Source organism: Carettochelys insculpta, chromosome 2 (genome assembly GCF_033958435.1).
Source record: "Carettochelys insculpta isolate YL-2023 chromosome 2, ASM3395843v1, whole genome shotgun sequence".
NCBI lineage: Eukaryota > Metazoa > Chordata > Testudines > Carettochelyidae > Carettochelys > Carettochelys insculpta.
The window spans coordinates 189,997,165-190,016,651 of NC_134138.1; the positions used below are offsets into that span (position 1 = coordinate 189,997,165).

The 19,487-nt window shown below is 39.5% G+C and overlaps 1 protein-coding gene across 1 annotated transcript in view; it reads right to left on the bottom strand.

Annotated features, from left to right (window-relative positions):
- Positions 1-19,487, bottom strand: part of ITGA9 (integrin subunit alpha 9) — a 311,733-nt gene that overhangs the window by 147,366 nt on the left and 144,880 nt on the right. The window contains exon 16 of the mRNA XM_074988159.1: positions 1,460-1,609. Coding sequence (XP_074844260.1) covers positions 1,460-1,609 — 150 coding nt within the window. The remainder of the gene's footprint in view (positions 1-1,459; positions 1,610-19,487) is intronic.

The window sequence follows — 19,487 nt, forward strand, 5'->3', positions numbered from 1 at the left end:
TGGGGGGCGTGAGGAGCAGGATTTTGAGTTGCACTTAACTCATGCTAATGTGAGTTAAGTGCAACTCAAAATCACGCATTTCAAGGGTTTACTGTACAGTAAATATTTAATCCGTTCAGAGGCATCCAGGGGCCTGCAAATTTGAGCACCATTAAAACGTCAAAAGCATATCACTACTATTATTAATCAGAAGGGAATGTTATGCCAATGCAATTGGTGAATACACAATCTGCGATAAACTTTCCAATCAGAGGTTAAAGACCAGATCTGACAATCCATTATTCAATGCCTAGAATGCAGAGGGGCTACTGGGTAAAACAAGTGTTTTACACTCATGATCAATGCCAGATCATTCAGGCTAGCTAGGTCTACATGGTGTGCTACTGCCGGCAGTGTCATGCAAATGAGGGCACTTAACAGTGAAAACGGAATCTCATTTGCATAGTTGCATGCCTTACTTGCATAGCTGTGCAAGATCGCTGTCCCGGCACAGGCTTCTGTCGTCACAAAACAAGCCATGTTGCGGGGTTCTGCCAACCAAAACCCCCTAGTCGACAGCCACTTATTCCTCATTTTATTCAGGAATAAAGGGCTGCCAACAAGGGTAGTTTTGGTCAACAGAATCCTATTTGCACATTTGTTTTTTGATGACAGAAGCCTTTGCCGGGACAGATATCTTGCACCACTATGCAAATGAGGCATGCAACTATGCAAATGAGATTCCATTTTCACTGTTAAGTGCCCTCATTTGTATGACCCTGCAGGCAGCAGCACACTGGGTAGACCTAGCCACTATGTCTACGCTAGACGCATCTGTCTACAGAAGTTATTGTGGCAAAAGATGTTTTGACAAAACTTGTCCACAGATCACATCTACACATAAAAGCACATCGATCTTTTGATCTGCTCTATCAAAAAAGGGCCCCCTGAAGCATCGACACAGCTTTTTTTTTCCTCAGTTTCTGTTAATAAAACAGCAGTCAACAAAGGTGTTATTCCTCATTAGAGAGAGGCAGAACACTGTGGGCAGAAGTGCTGAGTTTTGTTGACAAACTGTCAAAAAATGCATTTTGTGGGTAGATGCTCCATGAGTTTTGTCAACAAAAGCCAGGTTTTGCAGACAAAACTCTCTAGTGTAGACATAGCTAACATGGTAGAGCTGCACTGATATTAGAGAAACTGGGAAATGACTATAAAAACGAAAACAAAAAACAAACTTTGTCTGAACAAATGTCTCTCCAGCAGCATATACTTACACTGTAGAACCCCAGATTTGAACACAAGTAAATTAACAGAATGATATAGGTAACAAGACAAGCCTGGACAAGTGTAACGCTTCAAGATTTGTGATCATTTCATCTGTTCAATTCTGTAGCCAATCAGCAACAGACATCATATCTCTCTCCGTTACCTGGAGGAGTTGTAGTAAAGGGGTGCGGGGAAGCTATTAAGTCCTGACCTGATTTCTCTGTGCTATCTTCTCTCCCTTCTTCCAGCGGAGAATGGGCTTGAGAGCAGGGAGTTCCCTCACTTGCTTTCCCAACACGTGGTCCCCAAGACTGTACGCCGCTTCAAACGCAATTGGGGATATTACGTCTTTTACTCGTCTCTGTAAAAGCAAGTAAACAAGAAAATTATTTGCCCATGATCATCTCAATAAAACATAAGTGCACAAGAAAGTAGTAACAAAGGGAACAGAACAATCAGAACTTACATTAAGATGATGCTGGGAAAGGTAGGTGGCATCTATAGGCAACCCATTCTTTTCATTGCCAAATTATATCTATACACACACACATACATACAGGATACCTTCTACCAGAATTGGTGGATGATCACAGTTAAAAAGCTTGAAATAAGGCTTCATGGGGTTAAACTTGTTCTACTCAAGTCTACAGAGAGTTTGTTACTAACTTCAATGGGATCAAAATTTGCACGTAAGAAAATAAATAAATCAGGCCATTGGGTTGAATCAATGGACCTGACATTAACAATGCAACATATAGAACCAAGCCATAAATTCTGTGATATTCAGGGGATTTCAGATCCAGTACTTTGGGTCTGGGTCATTTTCACTTAAAACCTATCTTGTGAAGAAGCAGCACACCTGTAATGATGATCGCTCACATCAGAAAGCAAAAACTCTGTTTTGGCAATGATGGGAAAATGAGTGAAAAGACTGGGATTCAGCTGTGAAAATGTCACAAGAGCAGGGGTGGAAATTTTGACTTTCACATTCTACCCTGAAATTGACCTTAGTCTGGCAGAAACACCAACTCTGGAAGGGAGTCAGAGTGCAGGGGGAGGGTGATTCAACTTCCTTAACTATGGCATTCTTGGCCTTACTATAAAAATGACTTGCCAATTGTACTAAACTGGGCATACTACTTATGTTTAAAAGGGACAGTTCCTTAACATGGATTGGTTTTCCTTGCGCATTAAATCAAGACTACCAAATTCATACCACCTTGACACTACATATGGAGCATGAATCCTGTTTCCTGGGAAAAGATAGGACTAAACACTCATTACCACACTATTTCATATAGTTTTTTGAAATCACACTTTTGAATGTAGAGAAACATCAAACACCCCAGGTTTCCATAGAAAATGTTTCTCGTGAATTTTATCTAATTAAATATATGTTATGAATCTGCTGCATATGAAACTGAGGAAATAAATACTTTCTCTTGAGCTAAGAAAGCTTACCGACAGGCCAAGCCCTCAGCCCTGAGCAGCAGTGGTAAGAGGTTCTATCCAAACAAGGGCTGCCAACAATGACAAATTAGGTAGCTATGTGATGTGATCAGTTCTCCAGGAGTGGAGGGCTAGTGCACCAGTCCAGCATTCCAAAGAGCCTACTCGACATCTGTTTCCAGGGAAGCTTTAGTGCTCTGCAAACCCTTTGACTGGAACCCAGAAACCTCCTACAAATCACTCTGCATTTAGATTCTAGCCAAAATGCCATATGCACAACCGCTGTGGATGAGGGTACATCGCATTCACACCGCCTAGTCTTCTGTACATCCAAACCTCCAATAAGATCTTCAGCAACTTGTCTACTACCAACCCCTGCAAGTATCCCTGGTGGATTCAGGTTACTGTAACCTGAGATTAGGCTATAAGTCCTGGGAGGCAGGGACCATACCTTTACTTTCTCTTAGTCCATCCTGAAAACCTATGGTTCTATAATATATATATATATATATATATATATATATAAATAAAAGTTAATAATAAGAGTGCCAAAACCTGTGTGGCTAATGGAGCGCTAATAAATGCCACATATGTAATGTCTCTTTATTAATATTGCATGAACATACAAGCACCTTGTATATATATCTGAGAAAGTAAATTGAGAATTTAAGTAAAAAATCCATGTTATAAACAGCAAAAACACACTTCCAGATAGATCACAATCTTACTAAGTTGTACCCATTCAGCTGGTAAACACACACAATTAATGGCATGACAATAGGATACAATCTATAGTTCTTCCATCCTATTGATGCACAATCAAGTCTTAATGATTTTGAAGTATTAGCATGAACCTTTAGGATCCAATACAATGCCCTTTGAAGTCATAGACGTCTTTCCCATTCACTTCAGTGGATGTTGATGTGTGCACTTATTGTTCATTGAGATCTCTTTTTGTTTTCTTTCAGTAATGAAATTGTGACTTCCAGCAGCTAGAGTAATTGTGTATCTGAATATTCCCTCAGCAAAGCCCTAGGGAAATATATTTCACATACCCATTTGTCTTTAATTAACACCAGCGGAGGGAATCCTGCCCTGCTATTAATTATACCACGTTTTGCTCTTTCTACTCATATATTCTTACAGAGACACTAAAAAGATCTCCTAGAGGACACTCACACTCAAAACACAGCAAGAAAGCAATTCTCTCCTCAGATGCCACATGTATTTTTCTAGAACATAACTACATAATGATGCTTTGAAAAATGTGCCCTAGTACATTAAAAGGACGACTGCTCTCGGATTTAATCTCACTTTGCACCTCCCCCCTAGTCCAGCAGAGCAATTCATGCTTGGCTTTTGATTCATACTCTGAGGGCACATGCCCCAGCCTCCCATTAAATCCCAAGTAGCTCTGATTTCCAAAGGTAAACTTGGAATTTTGATGACAACCAGGTTTGAGGAAAATGCTCCAAAGCCAACATCAAAGCAGCTTCACTTTCCTTATTTTTAATCATTTACACAGTCCTCATTTCAATTATTTATTAATCATCAGGGCAAGGGTGCCATTTCAAGAGGGCAGGAGGTGCAGGGGGCTGCAGCTCTGCATACAGGGATGCACCTTGGTCGTCTTCTGTTCCCCTGGCTATTAGGGAGAAAGGAAAAAGTACACAGGGTGTGTGAATTACGCCTCTGCCTCTTCCCCTCACGCAAGCCAAGTACATTTTCCTCGTTCCCTGTCAGGGGGATGGGAAGGAGAGCAAGGAGAGTCCCGATATGCATGGCTACTGTCTCCCCACCCGCAGCCCTCCCAAACTGGCACCCCTGAATTAGGGCCAGGTGCAGCTCTGTTGCTCTGCCATTTTTCACTACAGCCATTTCTACATCTTGAAAAGCCTTGCTGACAACTCAGTCTATAACAAATGCTGTCTCGTTAATCAAAAAGCTTTCAGCAGACAAAAACCACAGTGATCAACAGATTCAAATGATCGAGAAAAGCAATTGTGTAACTGGGATTCAGAAGGGAAGGAGAAGAAAGAAGAAAGAACTAGGACTTCCGTTTTGTGGTGTTTAATTTCAGTTGTTAGGATTTATTTTTAATTACATGTAGATCTCCAAATGTGGGGGAGTTTCAGGGCTCTAGCTTTGTTTATGATGTAATGAGCACTGTATATATAACATATTTTACAGTGACTTACAGTACTTACCGCAATGAGTAATCTTTGCAATATTCTTTAGTTCATTTTAACAGACTACCATTTCAAATACTACTACATCAAAGCACAGCAGGCAACTTTTTGTGCACACAACTAGGGTCTGTACCAGGAGTCATCAACCCTTCTGAGGCAGAGTGCCGAAATGTGACCTTTGGACCTCTATGTATGATCCAAGTGCCCGTGATACTTTAAAGTCACTAATAGGCTGACTTAAACAGCGTCATTAATAAATTAAGATGCAGAGCTTTACTGTTTAGGTGGCGGTTGGTAGATTAGCCGGTCTTTTGTTAATCCACAGGCAGCACAGCTTTGAGCAAGCTCCCAGCTGCATGGGGAAGGGGACCTGGGGCTGAGCTCCTGCTTCACATGCTGATGAAAATTGGCCTGAGTGCCACTCTTGGCACCCCTGTTGGGAGTTGCTGACTCCTGGTCTATATGGACCAACGAATGTGCAACCTGTCAATGCAGCACTTTAGAAATCATAACCCCATAGTTCACATTATTGCTCAGTGTCAACAAGCCCTTAGAAACAGGTAACCATTTTCAGTGCTTGGTGGATAAACACTGACTTCTTTTTTAAAAAATCAGTGGTGTTTTAGCATCGTTTATCAGTACAAACTTAGAATTGGAGATGTTATAACAAACAAAACTTAGCGCATACACACACACGATGGCTATGTCCACACTTGCCCCCAGCTTCAAAGGGGGCGTGGTAGTCAGCGATGCATTGCAGCACTGCATTAGTAATCTCCCATCACCCTGATTACCATGCCCCCTTTGAAGTTGGGGGGCAAGTCTAGATGTAGCCGAGGTGTACAAAATTACTTGGAATTCTGCATTATTGTGCCTGCGGCTAGGCTGAAGCCAACACTATGTGGTTTTAGTCCTACTGGTATCCAAGACCATTAAAGATAACCCTAGTAGGTCTATGTAGACTTATCCACCATTAGAATGTAATCTTTTGGGACTCAGAACCATGTCTTCATTACATGTTTATACACTGCCAAGCACCATGGGGCCCTGGAAGTACTACTATAGTTTGAACCTCTCTAATCTGGAACTGTTTTGTCCAGCAACATCTGTAATTTGGAACAATTTTACAGTAAACTCTTTCATATCCAGCAGCCCCGAGACTGGGAGGTTGCTGGCTATTCAAATATTCTAGATAACAGACAGGTATACCTAGCAATGCATAACAGTAAAGAAAAACAAGACTAGATATTAAGAAACAAAAACGTATGCAGAATACTTTATTTACCAACAACAGCAGTATTATACACTGTAAACTTATACTCTATTTGCTGTATTTATCTGTATTTACTTTCACTATACTGTACTTATAGAAAATGAAATTAAAATTTACTTATGGTTAAAATGCCAGTTATTTGAGAGTGCCAGATATGTCTTTTAAGAGCCCAATAAGAAGTGAAGGTGTTGGTAACATGCTAGACAATATTGACCTCCCATCATCCAGCAAATTCTCTCATCCTGCACCAGTTATGTCCTGAGGGTGGCAGACAAGAGAAGTTCAACCTGTACTAACAAAAGCAGACTGGTCTTTCCTTTCCCAAAACAGCCACCACAGAAAATATAAAAATGGTGAGATGATGATGAGAAAGATCTAAAATCTGGCACCACCATATATTTCTATATTATTTTTCTTGGGTGGGCAGCAGAAAGCAGGTAAATTTCATACAAACACACACGCTCACTTTCACAAGAAACTTTCCTTGGATTCAATTTCACATGCACAGCCAGACACCCCAGGACAGCATAAATAAAGGAACATACTCCACTTTCTGCAGAAACACTGCCTTGTGTTGCATCTGCTTCCATCTCAAACCTAAAGTCACTGCCACAAAAAACACACTCATATCAATATCCCAGACAATTCCGCATGGAATGAGCCACAGTTTTACTTAAGGAGGAAGATTTACACTCACACAATCAAAATATTCATAGTAAGAGCAGTTATTAAGGCATATAATTCCAAATTCTTTTAGCTTACTGCCATGGTACAATTAAGGGACTGTATATGAGACTAATCAAATGCCATAGTATACCTCCAAGTTGCTAGATATCTTCATCCTAATGTGAAAGTCTTCAGCAGGAGTCCTGGAAATTGCCAGATTCCATTGTTAATTATAACCCGTGGGCTGAAGTATGAATTTATGTTTATACGCACCCCTCTCGATCTACAAAGGGATTCCCATAATCATCAGCAATAAAATATTACTCTTAAATAGTGAAAAAATCTTTTCATCTTAAAATTAAGCCACTTTCAGCATCACTCTGCTTAATGAATAAAATATACGCATTAAGACCAAGCCTACTTCTGCTTTTTGTTTCTCTTCCTTCCTTGAGTCCTTTTTTTCCAGTTTTTTCTCTTTTCCCCTTTCTTTGCAATGCCACGGGCTTTCTTCCTACTGCATTTCCTTCCCTTCAATAACTCCCAATTTCCTTCTGTATGTAAGGAGAGAGTTGACCTTGACTCTATGACTTTCTGCTTCAAAGGAACATAAATGGGGTTTCTCAGCTTCTGCTGCCTGTTGGTCTATTATTGCCTTAACCAATGACAAGGCTTCTCAATGTTCTGTTCCAACTTGTACTGCCTCATCTTGGGCTGATAATTTGTGCTGAACTTCAGTAAACTAAGCCTATAGTTCTTTCATTTCCAGCCACAGTGAATTTCTAGACCAGGCTGGACAACACAAGTAAACCAGTAAACCAACCAGTAAACACAACCAGTAAACCAAATGAACCCTGTGGATAGGATCCTGTTTGTCAATTACATAATTATGTAAGGGAATTTCACAGCCTATTACTTGTAGGTCACAGGTCGCCTTCTTAGGCCCTGGTTGTGCTGCAGGGATGCTATGGCATGGACACCTCCAGTGTGGTGGCTACACACCCTTCTTCCCGGTGTCTGCCCCACCTCTTGCCCCGCTCAGATTTATGACTCACCGCCAAGTCTGGCCAGCAGAGCTTCTTGGCCTGTGGCATCTCCTTGTGCTGGGTCATATGCCCGGGGTCCCCCACTCAGAGGCCACAGTGGCTCACTCACCCAACTCCAGACTGCTCCAGCCCTAGCGCCAACTTCACTACTCCAGCGCCAACTCCATTCCGACTGAGCTCTGATGCTGCTCTGCCTCTAGCTGGGCTGCTTCTCTGGCTCTTCTGACTCTGGTTGCTACAGCTCTGCTCCCATCACAGGATCTGCTCTCTGGACTGCTTCTCTGGCTGGCATGACTGCTCCCCAGGTCAGCTTGGGCACCTGCTCTTGCCTTAGCTTGGCCCCACTCTGTTTAACCCAAGCAATTCCAGCACACACAGAGGATGGGACCCATCCTCAGCTCTACCTCCTTCATCTGCCTATCCATACTGTCAGTCAGGCTGCCATGGAGCACTGGTCTCTCCCTATTGTTCCCAGGGACTGTTAGTATAAAGGTCGTGATTTCTCTATGATCCTCACCCTTCCTTTTGGTACTGGGATTTAGTCAATAAAACAAAACAAAACAAAACCACTAGTACCAAGTCTTGTCTTAAAGCCTTGACATGTCATTCACTCCCAGGAACTTTTACTTTGTTATTTACACACACACACACACACACACACACACAGTATCTGGACCCCATATTCAATCACTTCTACTTTCCTGAGCCAACTCCGTTACTTACTGGTCAGTTTTCCCTCCCACTTCCACCTGACCCATTTTATGGGAGTGTAACACCAGCCTAGGAGCCCCGGCCCTTTTCCTACACTAGTGTTTCCTAAAGGGTGTTCTGTGCAACCCCAGGGTTCTGCAAAGTGAAAATAAGAGAAAATTTCATTACAATAACATTTTATTATTTTAAAAAATAATTAATATTTATGCATTTATGAATTGCGTTAAAAACTATATTAATCTGTGTTTGCCATGATAAGTGTCCCTGGGTAATGCCAGCTCAGCCAGAGAGTGGAGACAGTGATGTCACTACTCTGTGCTGCACATGCTGTCCGTGGTGTGATCGCCTGTTATACACCTCTGCAAATCCCCATACTCAATCAATCGCTTCAGATGGCCAATTAAAACAAAAATTTAAAGAAGTTTCTCTGATTACATTTTGGGGTAGCTTATTTTAAGAATATTCAGCTTTATCAAGACGTGCAGTTTACCAGTTGTTACCCTTGGTCATCACAGACTGTTGTGAAACTGGGTTCCCAAAGAATGCAGCAACAAAAACGAAATACAGAAATTGAATGAATGCCATGCCAGATATGTGAATCCAATCTTCCAGTATTAAACCAAATATACAAAGGATTTGCCACGAAAAGAAAAAACACTCTTCGCATTGAAAACTGCCGACATAATGCATATTAGTTGTTGAGCTTTATTTTTGTACATATTAAATGTGATTTTTGTTTTTAAATGTGAGCAATTAAGCTAAATTTTGATCTGATTACCTTGTTTAGCATGTGTTTATTATTATCCTTACTGATTTGTGGTCTACATTTTCAGCTCCACTTATTAGGGGTTCCACAAAATGTTTTTGAGTTTAAAAGGGTTCCATGGCCAAATAAACTTGGGAAACACTGCCCTACAGCATTCTTCTTTTGTAAAAATGAAATTCTAGGATGTTAGCTTCAACTCTGCAGTATCTATACTGCTGTGCCTCTCACTCTAAATTCATGAAGCCTCTCGAGTGCCTGGCATAGGACATCTGAAACTGGGCATCTCTCAAGCAAATAGAAGACATAACACAGGTTTGCACAAGTTCCCCAAAAAATGTGTGATCTTTGTTGTAGAGCAAACTCTTTCACATTCGGCAGCCCTGGGACTAGCAGGTGAATGGATATTCAAATGTTCTGGATAATAGAGGTAATCCATAACACTAAAGAAAAATAAGATTAGATATTAAGAAGCAAACAAAAATGTACGTGGAGTACTTTATTTACCAACAACAGTAGATTATACACTGCAAACTTATGCTGTATTTATTTGTATTTACTTTCACTATACTGTACTTATTGAAAACATAACTAAAATTTACTCATGGCTAAAATGCCAGTTATTTGAGAGCTCTGGATAATAGAATGTCAGATATGAAGGAGTTTACCGTAGTGGTAAGTTGTTCTTTTCACTTGGTATTGTGACACATGGCCAGAAAGAATTAAACAGCTTTCCTCCAAAATAACCTAGTATCAACCTTTAGAGAGATGTTAGAAAATATAAATGTAATTAGGGAAACGTAAATGGTAATTAAGGCCATTTGATGTTAGATAGGCTAGAACTTTGAAACGAAAAACCTGCCTTGTTAGAAAATCAGAGGTGATACTAATTGTACGTGTTTACTTACAACTTGTTACATATCAGCCATATAAATAGACAGTTCCTGTCTATTGTAACTATTCAGAGATCAAAATGGAATTTTAACATTAAGATAAAATTATTGAAATAATAAAATATTGTTATTGCCTATGGCTATGTCTACACTTAGAGAAATCTTCGACCATTTCGAAGAATACTAATGAGGCAATGAAATGCATATTCAGCACCTGATTAGCATGCTGCCGGCCACGGCACTTCAAAATTGCCTCTTTTCACTTCCGCATGGCTCATCCAGATGAGGATCCTTTTCAAAAGGGACCCACCAACTTCAAAATTCCCTTATTCCTATTAGCTCATAGGAATAAGGGGATTTCAAAGTTGGCGGGTTCCTTTAGAAAAGGACCCTCGTCTGGACGAGCCAAGCGGGAGTGAAAAGCGGCAATTTCGAAGTGCCGTAGCCAGCAGCACGCTAATGAGGCACTGAATATGCATTTCAGCACCTCATTAGTAATCTTCAATTTGGCAATTTGCATGGCCATTTCCAAGTTTTGTGCCAGTGTAGACACAGGCTATATGTCTCTTTAAAGATTGTGATAAACTGCTTAATGGATAAATTACTTTATGTTAATCCATGTAGTTAAATACCAATGATGCTTCAGAAATAGTTCTATTTCAAAGCCTTGATGACTGCCTTTTGTTCAGCAAAGGACTCCATTGCTGTCAAGAGAAGGCCTGTAACTCTATAAAGGCGTCTTGGGGTCCTACTCCCTTTTATCTCATACCCGCTTGATGCTTTGCGTGGAGGAAGCTTCAGTCATGAGACTGAGCTGTGCAGTCTCACCTGGATCACCCTGAATATGAAACCTGGACTGCAACTTGTGGACTAATTCTGAAAGAAGTCTTTGCAAGTACAAAGCTCACCATCCCTACTATGACTCTGATCTCAGAACTGTACTCATAGCTGTATGTATATTTATCTTTTAACCATCTTTTTTTCTTAATACATTTTAGTTTAGTTAATAAGAATAGTCTGTAAGCAGGTATTTGGGTAAGATCTGAAATATTCATTGACCTGGGCAGTACAGTATCCAGTTCTTTGGGACTAATAGAACTTTCTTCTATGATGAATAAGATTTTCAGTAATCTACCTCATATTTGTCTTGGGTGTCTCCATAAAGGCATTAAGAGAATTGTGTTTGTCTTCTAGGTAACTAGTAAGTTATTAAAGAAGCTGTTTGACGTTAGCTTGGTGGATCTAGATACTGGAATGACCAGTGGCTTTGAGGATTGCCTTCCCCATTCTTTGCAGTTTGCCCTAATTAAGTAACCTCAGTGTGGCTCTCCTGGGACCCCAGGCACAAGTATACAACAGACACTGACATAACAAGAAGAAACAGAAGACTTACTGCTTCACCGGTGAAAGTAGAACTTAAAGCCTAATACCGTAGGCTAAATCATATTTACTGTGTTTTTGTCTACTTTGTGTGTAATTAATAGCACGTGAACCCAATCAAGAGGCCTAATGTTCCAATAAAACTCACTTCTGTTTTCTTTTAGGATCTTGTGATGCTGAACAAGTAAAAGTAAACAAACATGTCTTCGTTGCTACACTTTAATTGTTATATACATTGTGAAACATTCTGAAGTTTAAAATATCAAATGAGACATGAATTTAGAAAAATCATTTCCCCACAAGCTGTCTGGAGTTGCAGTTTGGAAAAAGCAGAATGCTTCCTATTTTCTTCCCAGAACATGTAAATCTTTCACTCGGCTGTTTCCATCAGGGTAGCAACTCCTCTTCAAAAATGTTACTATTGGCATCATTGGAAGGAAAACAAAAAGCTGAAAGACTCTTGTTTCACACACAAATGAAAGCAAAGGGTAACATACTAAACACTAGGCCACGTTGCACTTTGGAAGAAGCAGCACAGGGAGAGTTGAGAAGTTCTGAGTAGAGTTGGCTGGAAAATGGAAATCTTTCCCCATGAAAAATGTTAGTGGGGAGATAGGGGTTAAACCAAACACAGAACAAAATGCATTAATTTTTTATGGACAGGATTTCCGAAAAAAATTGGTTGGAAAGGACCGGGACTTAACTGCTTTGCTTCGCAACTGCCCACCAGAAAGGCTCTTGTCACTTTCAGCCTCCATGGCCCCAAGTAGCTCTGGGAGCTGCACAGCAGAGAGCCCAGGGGCTGTGCCTTCCTACCTTCTCCCCAGCTCTGGGAACTGGAGAGGGAGAGAGCTGGGTTGCTGGGTGCTCTGTTTCAGGAGGCAGTGTGTCCAGGCTCTCTGCCTTGGCAGAACTCCAGGACAGCTTTTGTCAATCTCACTGGCAAGAAGTTAAACTGACAAGAGCCTGTCAGGCAGGCAGCCAGAGAGGAAATTTTCAGTTGTGCAAACAAAGCAATTTTCATTCAACTATCACTTGGATGGAGAATATTAACCAGCTCTAGTTCTGAGTTCTAATCCCAGTTGTGTTACACTCACTCAATGAACTTGGGCCAGTCACTTCACCCCTCAGCCTCAGATTCCCAAAGATCTGATTGAGAATAATAACAATAATAACATACTTGCCTCCCAGCAGAGCTGAGCGGAATAACATGTAACGCCTAGCTAAGACTTGGCAACTGCATATCACTGAAAGTTCTTAAAGAATAATCAATAACGAGAAAACCAGCAATATGAGTATACTTCAATATAACTACACGGCCGTGTCTACACTAGCCCCAAACTTCGAAATGGCCATTCGAATGGCCATTTCGAAGTTTACTAATGAAGCGCTGAAATACATATTCAGTGCCTCATCAGCATGTGGGCGGCCGCAGCACTTCGAAATTGATGCGGCTCACCGCCGCACAGCTCATCCAGATGGGGCTCCTTTTCGAATGGACCCTGCCTATTTCGAAGTCCCATCTGCTCATAGGAATAAGGGGACTTCGAAGTAGGCGGCGGCCTTTTCAAAATATCTTATTTCGGAATAGTGCTGCTGTGTAGATGTAGCCTTAGTGACTATAATGTTTTACTATTAACCAGTGCCTCCATTCTGACTTTTATTTTACAATTCATTATTCAAAACTACACGAGAAAAACCTAGTTGCTGCTCCCCTTTTTTTTTTTTCAATCTGTAATTTCTTTGAATTCCAAGTCTCTTCAATGCCTACATTGTTAGCAAGTTTTTACCATCCATTCCCTTTTATCATTTTATAGCCCACTTGCTGAGAGAAAGCCTCTTTAAAAACAAAAAATAGAGTAGCAAGGAAAGGGAGCATCTCCTGGCCTCAGGGATTTGAAACTTTTCAGTCTTTCCTGAAGAAGATGCCTTTCAGAGCCCAATCTACTTTTGGCAGTGATGCCTGGCACACTGTACAGTTTACCCTCTCCTACCTATGTAGAGCAGAGATGGTTACAAAGATAGCTCCTTTGTTAGTTTGGTTCCGTATGCGAGTCAGAAAGGTGATAAGCACTCAGTAAAATCACGCCTGAACTTGGGAAAACATACAAAGGAAGAGACTCCTGAAATGGAATGAGATAGTACAGTACTTATTTTAACCACTTGACACTTTCACAAATTCTAGTTAGGTGTAGAAGCCTCTGTTGATATAAGATAATTAAATCAGCATCTGTCTGTTAACATGCATACTTGTCTTTTTGGGGAAGTTACCACATTTAAGAAACTGCAAATAAAAGATTCTCTTTAGACCCAACAATCTCTCTTTATATGGTATGTATTTAATGTTGTTTAAAAATAATATCGAAAGCTATACTACACAGTTTTTTTTATAATCTAACTACATAGCTCTTTGTAAACTATCTTTCCTCACAAAAACTGATGAACTATGTAATTTACACAAACAGTTCTGATTATGGAAACCCAATAATAACAGCCTTACATGATTACCTCTTCGGTCATTCTGTAAAATGACAGATTTGCTACAAGATCAGGATGTATAATGCAAACATTACTGTTTTCCAGTATAGAATAGCAAAAATCAGTGTTAATACACTGCCTAATGTTCATCTTCCTATCTGCCTGTGTATCTATATCAATCTATAGCTAATCTATCTATAGATATAGATATAAAATAACTCATTACAAAGAGAGAGAGTATGTATTTTACCAAGCAATATAAAATATGTTCTACTCACATATCCAGCAGGTCACTGGACTGAGATACAGTTCAAAATCATTATATTAAACCCACATCTCCCTGTCTCCCCAGTTAGCAATATGGGAATAATGTGAGTTCACAATTTTTGAGGTAGTATTTTTATCCAAACCATGACACTACACATGTTCCAGACACAGTCTGATGGAGATGAAGATATGGTTGAAATCTGAAAAAAGGCAAAAATCTAAAGTGCTAGGAAACACAACTAAAGCCCAACAAAATAAGTATTTACTTGAAAATAGAACCCAGATCCAGATCCTTGACATTACACAGCTGACAACCTCTAAAACAGAGCTGTGTTAAAAATCTGCCGATCAATACAGCTTTACTGAAAACACATGCACAGTGCAAATATAAGGGTTCTGTTTAATCCTGATCTCTGAAACAAAACAGCTGAACGGGGGCAGCGAGGGAAGGCTCATATAGCTCTGAGGCAGGAATAAGAGCCAAGCAGAGCAATCTACAGGACAAGGGAACATGCACAGATGAAGAGATGGCAACCATGACATTTTCACCAATTGTATTTTAATTCAGTTTAGCAGCTGACAAGAAGAGCCTTATACATAAGGAAATGTGGAAAGAGTTTCGTAAACAAGCTTGTTTCTATGAATGTAATTGAGATAAAGAGAGTCTGACTACATAGGAAGGATGGCATTTATCATCCCCGCATTAAGTGTACTATCTAAAGGAACAATTATTATTTTTGAAATTACCTCTGCTGAAATTATCTACATGCAAAAATGTTGCTCCTTCACTCAGCTATGGGAGAATAGTCTACTAACAAACACTGGAATAAGGTGTGAGGAGGAAACGGATACCTTGTGTCTTTTCTTCCACTATTACATGGACATGGGGATGTTATCATAAATGTCTTTGATAATGGAATTTGAAAAAAATATACAGAATAAGTAATTAGCACAACAGTCTATTTTAGAAGCCATTTAATTTCTCCATGGGAGCTGTTACCATGCTACATAACATTCAACCCCATCTCTGTTGTTGAGCTCTTCAGAAAAAGATGTACTTTTGTTTTTTATTAAATAATAGTGGCAATTTATTATTTGCTTTCCTAATCCGAAAATGGACAAGCTTTGCCCCTCAAACTATATTCAAATAAATCAGCTTTAGTTAGGAGAAAAAAACTCTACAAAGTGAAACTTCTTTGGAAGTTCTGAATTATTGAATCCAAATGAATAGTGAGGGAGATATTCATGAATGTTTCAAACGGATTAGAAACCAATATTCTTGTTCACTATGTAAAAAGTTTTGCTTGTACTAAATCTACACTGAAAACAAATGTCAAGTCCCCTTAGACATCATCTACTTAAGCAGCTTTTTGATTGTCCCAGTTTTCTCAAGAAGAATATTTCTCTGCAGCAGACAACCATGGAGTGCCAACCAAAGTGTCACATTGGAACAGCGAAGCTATGAACATGGTGCCTTGTAATAGGACTGTCCCCTGGGTTTTTGCACAGGGCCTAAAACCAATGCTGCTTTGTTTATGTGCTGAAGCCCAGTAAAACACAGATAAAAAGAAAGCAATTCTGCATAATGCAACAAAGGTTTCCCCAACTTCAGAGTCAGAGCTCTGATGAATTGCATTCACAAGTTTCTAGTCATAGACTATCAACTAGGACTGGGCACATACATTCATACCATAGTTGTTGTGTGCCAGTCCCTGTGATGAACAGGGCCAGTAAACTACAGAAAAGTCAACCGAAAACAAAAAACTCTGAGTATACAAAAATTATTGTTCTATACAAGAAACTTTATAAAACAGCACAAGAACAGACAGGGCAATCACAATGAGGATGTAAGAGAACCGAGGAATAAACTGTAAGTTTTCAGAATGGAAGGAGGTAACTAGCGGTAACCCCCAAAGGTTTGTACTGGGAACAATCCTATTCAACCTATTTCTAAATGATCTGGAAAAATGTATAAACAGTGAGGTGGTAAATTTGCTGATGAAACTAAACTGTTCAAAATAGCTAAGAACAAAGAAGATTGTGAAGAGCTTCAAAAAGATCTCACAAAACGGCAAATGTACTCTAATGTTGATAAATGTAAAGTAATGCACACTGGAAAAAATAATCCCAACTATACATACAAAATGATGGAGACTAATTTAGCTATATCAACTCGAGAGATCTTGGAGTCATTCTCAATATGCTGCAACAGTTAAACAGGCAAACAGAATGGTAGGAATCATTAAAAAAGGGATAGAGAATAAGACACAGAGTATCCTATTGCCTCTATATAAATCCATGGTACATACAGATCTTGAATACTGCATACAGATGTGGTTGCCGCATCTCAAAAAAGATATTTTGGCACTGGAAAGGTTCCAAAAAGGGCAACGAAAATGATTAGAGGTTTAGAACAGGTCCCATATGAAGAAAGATTAAAAAGAGTGGGATTTTTCCGCTTAGAAAAGACAAAACTAAGGGGGGGTATGATAGGGGTATATAAAATCATAACTGCTGTGGTAAAGGTGAATAACGAAAAGTTATTTACTAGTTCCCATAACAAAAGAACTAGGAGTCATCAAATGAAATTAATAGGTAACAGGTTTAAAACTAACAGAAGGAAGTTTTTCGTCACACAGCTCACAGTAGGAGTGTGGAACTCCTTGCCCGAGGAGGCTGTGAAGACCAAGACTTTAACAGGGTTCAAAGAAGAACTATATAAATCCATGAAGGTTAGGTCCATCAATGACTATTATCCAGGAGAGGTAGGAATGGTGTCCCCGGCCTCTGTTTCTCAGAGGTTGGAAACAGATGACAGGAGAGGGATCGCTTTCATGATTACCTGTTCCGTTCACTCCCTCTGGGGCATCAGACATTGGCATCTGTCGGCAAACAGGATACTGGGCTACATGGACCTTTGGTCTCACCCAGTATGGCCATTCTTATGTTCTTGTATTAAGGCTGTAATTTTGTACTATGAAATGGTACTATAATATTATACTGTGCAATTTTCAGTTTATACATCTAATCTTGAAATCTGTTCAATTTTGACTACTTATGCAAAATTCATTGAAAGAGGGTTTCTCATCTTCCCATTGTCTCATGGACTCATCCTCTCTCACTTCTGGACCCAACATCCCTGCAATAGTAATTATTTACACAGAAAAATAATGAAAGTAGGAGTTAACTTCCTTCAATGTAGGTGGCTAGAATGCTTTTTAGGATAGGTGAGTTCTAAGAAGGAACACCCATGACCTATATTAAATCAGAGACCTATGTTGTGGTGTAGAGATTAAAAAAAGAAATGGGTAATCTAATTTGGCCTAAACTCAAATATTCCACAAATGGGACATCTAAGAATGTTTATAGCTATCTAGAGAAGGGAAAAAAAGTTTGCGGAAAGCTTTGATGGACAAAATGCAGACACAAATGGAGCACTTAATGAACTGGTGACAGATCACCAATGCCTGGCAAATTTAAACCAAGATTTATTTAAAGCTTGCTTAAGGTTCAAGTCAAATGTGCAGGGATATCACAAGGTCAGCCATTTTCTGAGCACTGCCTCATGGCCAGAGGTCCCTCTGCAGCACCTTGCCTCTACTTCCCACTTCCGAGGGCCCCATTAAAATTGTACACACAAGTTTCTTTCTGGGTTAAAACCATCCTGTCAGTAGCTGGTTGAAGAGCAAAAATAGTTCTTAACAGCCTGAAGGGTGAAAAGTAAAGTCAATCGTCACACAAAAGCCTGTACTTGGATCTAGTGTTATTTCTCACAGCCAGAGCTCTTCTGTCCAAATCTGTTCTCCTAGCCTGTCCTCCTCTTAGCTGGAGCTCAGCCTTCTGACACTGGCATTAAGTTTCTGATATTTTTTGAGAAGCTAAACAAATTAAACATTCCAAGTCTCTCAGTGTAGGGCACTTTTCCACCCTTCAATTTATTTTTGTGGTTTTCTCTGCATTCTCCCTAATTATTCAATGTTCTTTTTTAAAATGTGGGGCCCAGAAATGTTCATAATATTCCGATACTGGTCTCAATGATTTATACAAATGTCACCTCTCTCACCACTCCACTGTTTATATACCCAAGTAATACACTAGACTTTTTGGCTGTCAGGACGCAAGCAGATGCCTGCCCACTGTGATGCCTATAGCCTTTTCAAGGATGTGTTTTCCAGGATGCGGTTCCCTATTCTGTAGGTTTGACCTGCATTCCTTGGCCCTAAATGTCTAACTTTGAATTTGGGTGCATTAAACGCATTTCGTTTGAAGGGGTCCAGTTTATAAGCAATCCAGATAATTCTGTATGACTATCTGGGCCACTTCACTATTTATCATGCTCCAAACTTTTGTTTCATCCACCAGTGTTATTAGCTCTGATTTTATATTTACTTCCACACCCTTGATGAAAATGTTCAATTGCACTCAGATTTGTACTGATTCACAGAAATATCACACATTCAGTGATGATTCCCAAACAACAATTACTTTTTAAGATGTCAGACAGTTATTAATCACTCCAGTGGGTGCTTTATTGATATTACAAAGTGCTAACTTTAAATAAAAAAGTCATACAGTACTAAATCAAAGTATATTATTACATCTATGCAATTACCTTTAGCAAATCTGTAATCTCCAAGAATGAAATCAGTTTGTTTGACAAGACCTATTTGCCATAAAACTGTGGAATAGGACTAACAATCTTCCTGGCTTTTAATCTTCAATTATATCTTGTATCAGCATTTTCATTATTTTGACTAAGATTGATAATGCCCAAGCTGCCCTTTTTGAATATTGGAAAAATACTAGCATTCTTCTAATCTTTTGGAATTTCACAGATATTCCAAGATTCATCAAATAGTAACATAAGCAGGTCAGAAATATCTTCTGTCAATTCTTTTAGGACTCTTGGGTACTGCTGATTTAAAAATATTTATTGCTAAAAGTTGGTTAGCATCTTCTTTACTTTCTAATAGAATGGAAAGAACTACAAGTACTGTATGTTATTCTGTTTTTTCCAGATACAGAATAAAAATATTCATTGAAGACTTTAGCATTTTCTGCATCATTATGATGATGCAATCTCCATCTATGAATGGGCCTCTATCATTCCTATGATCTCCTTTGCCC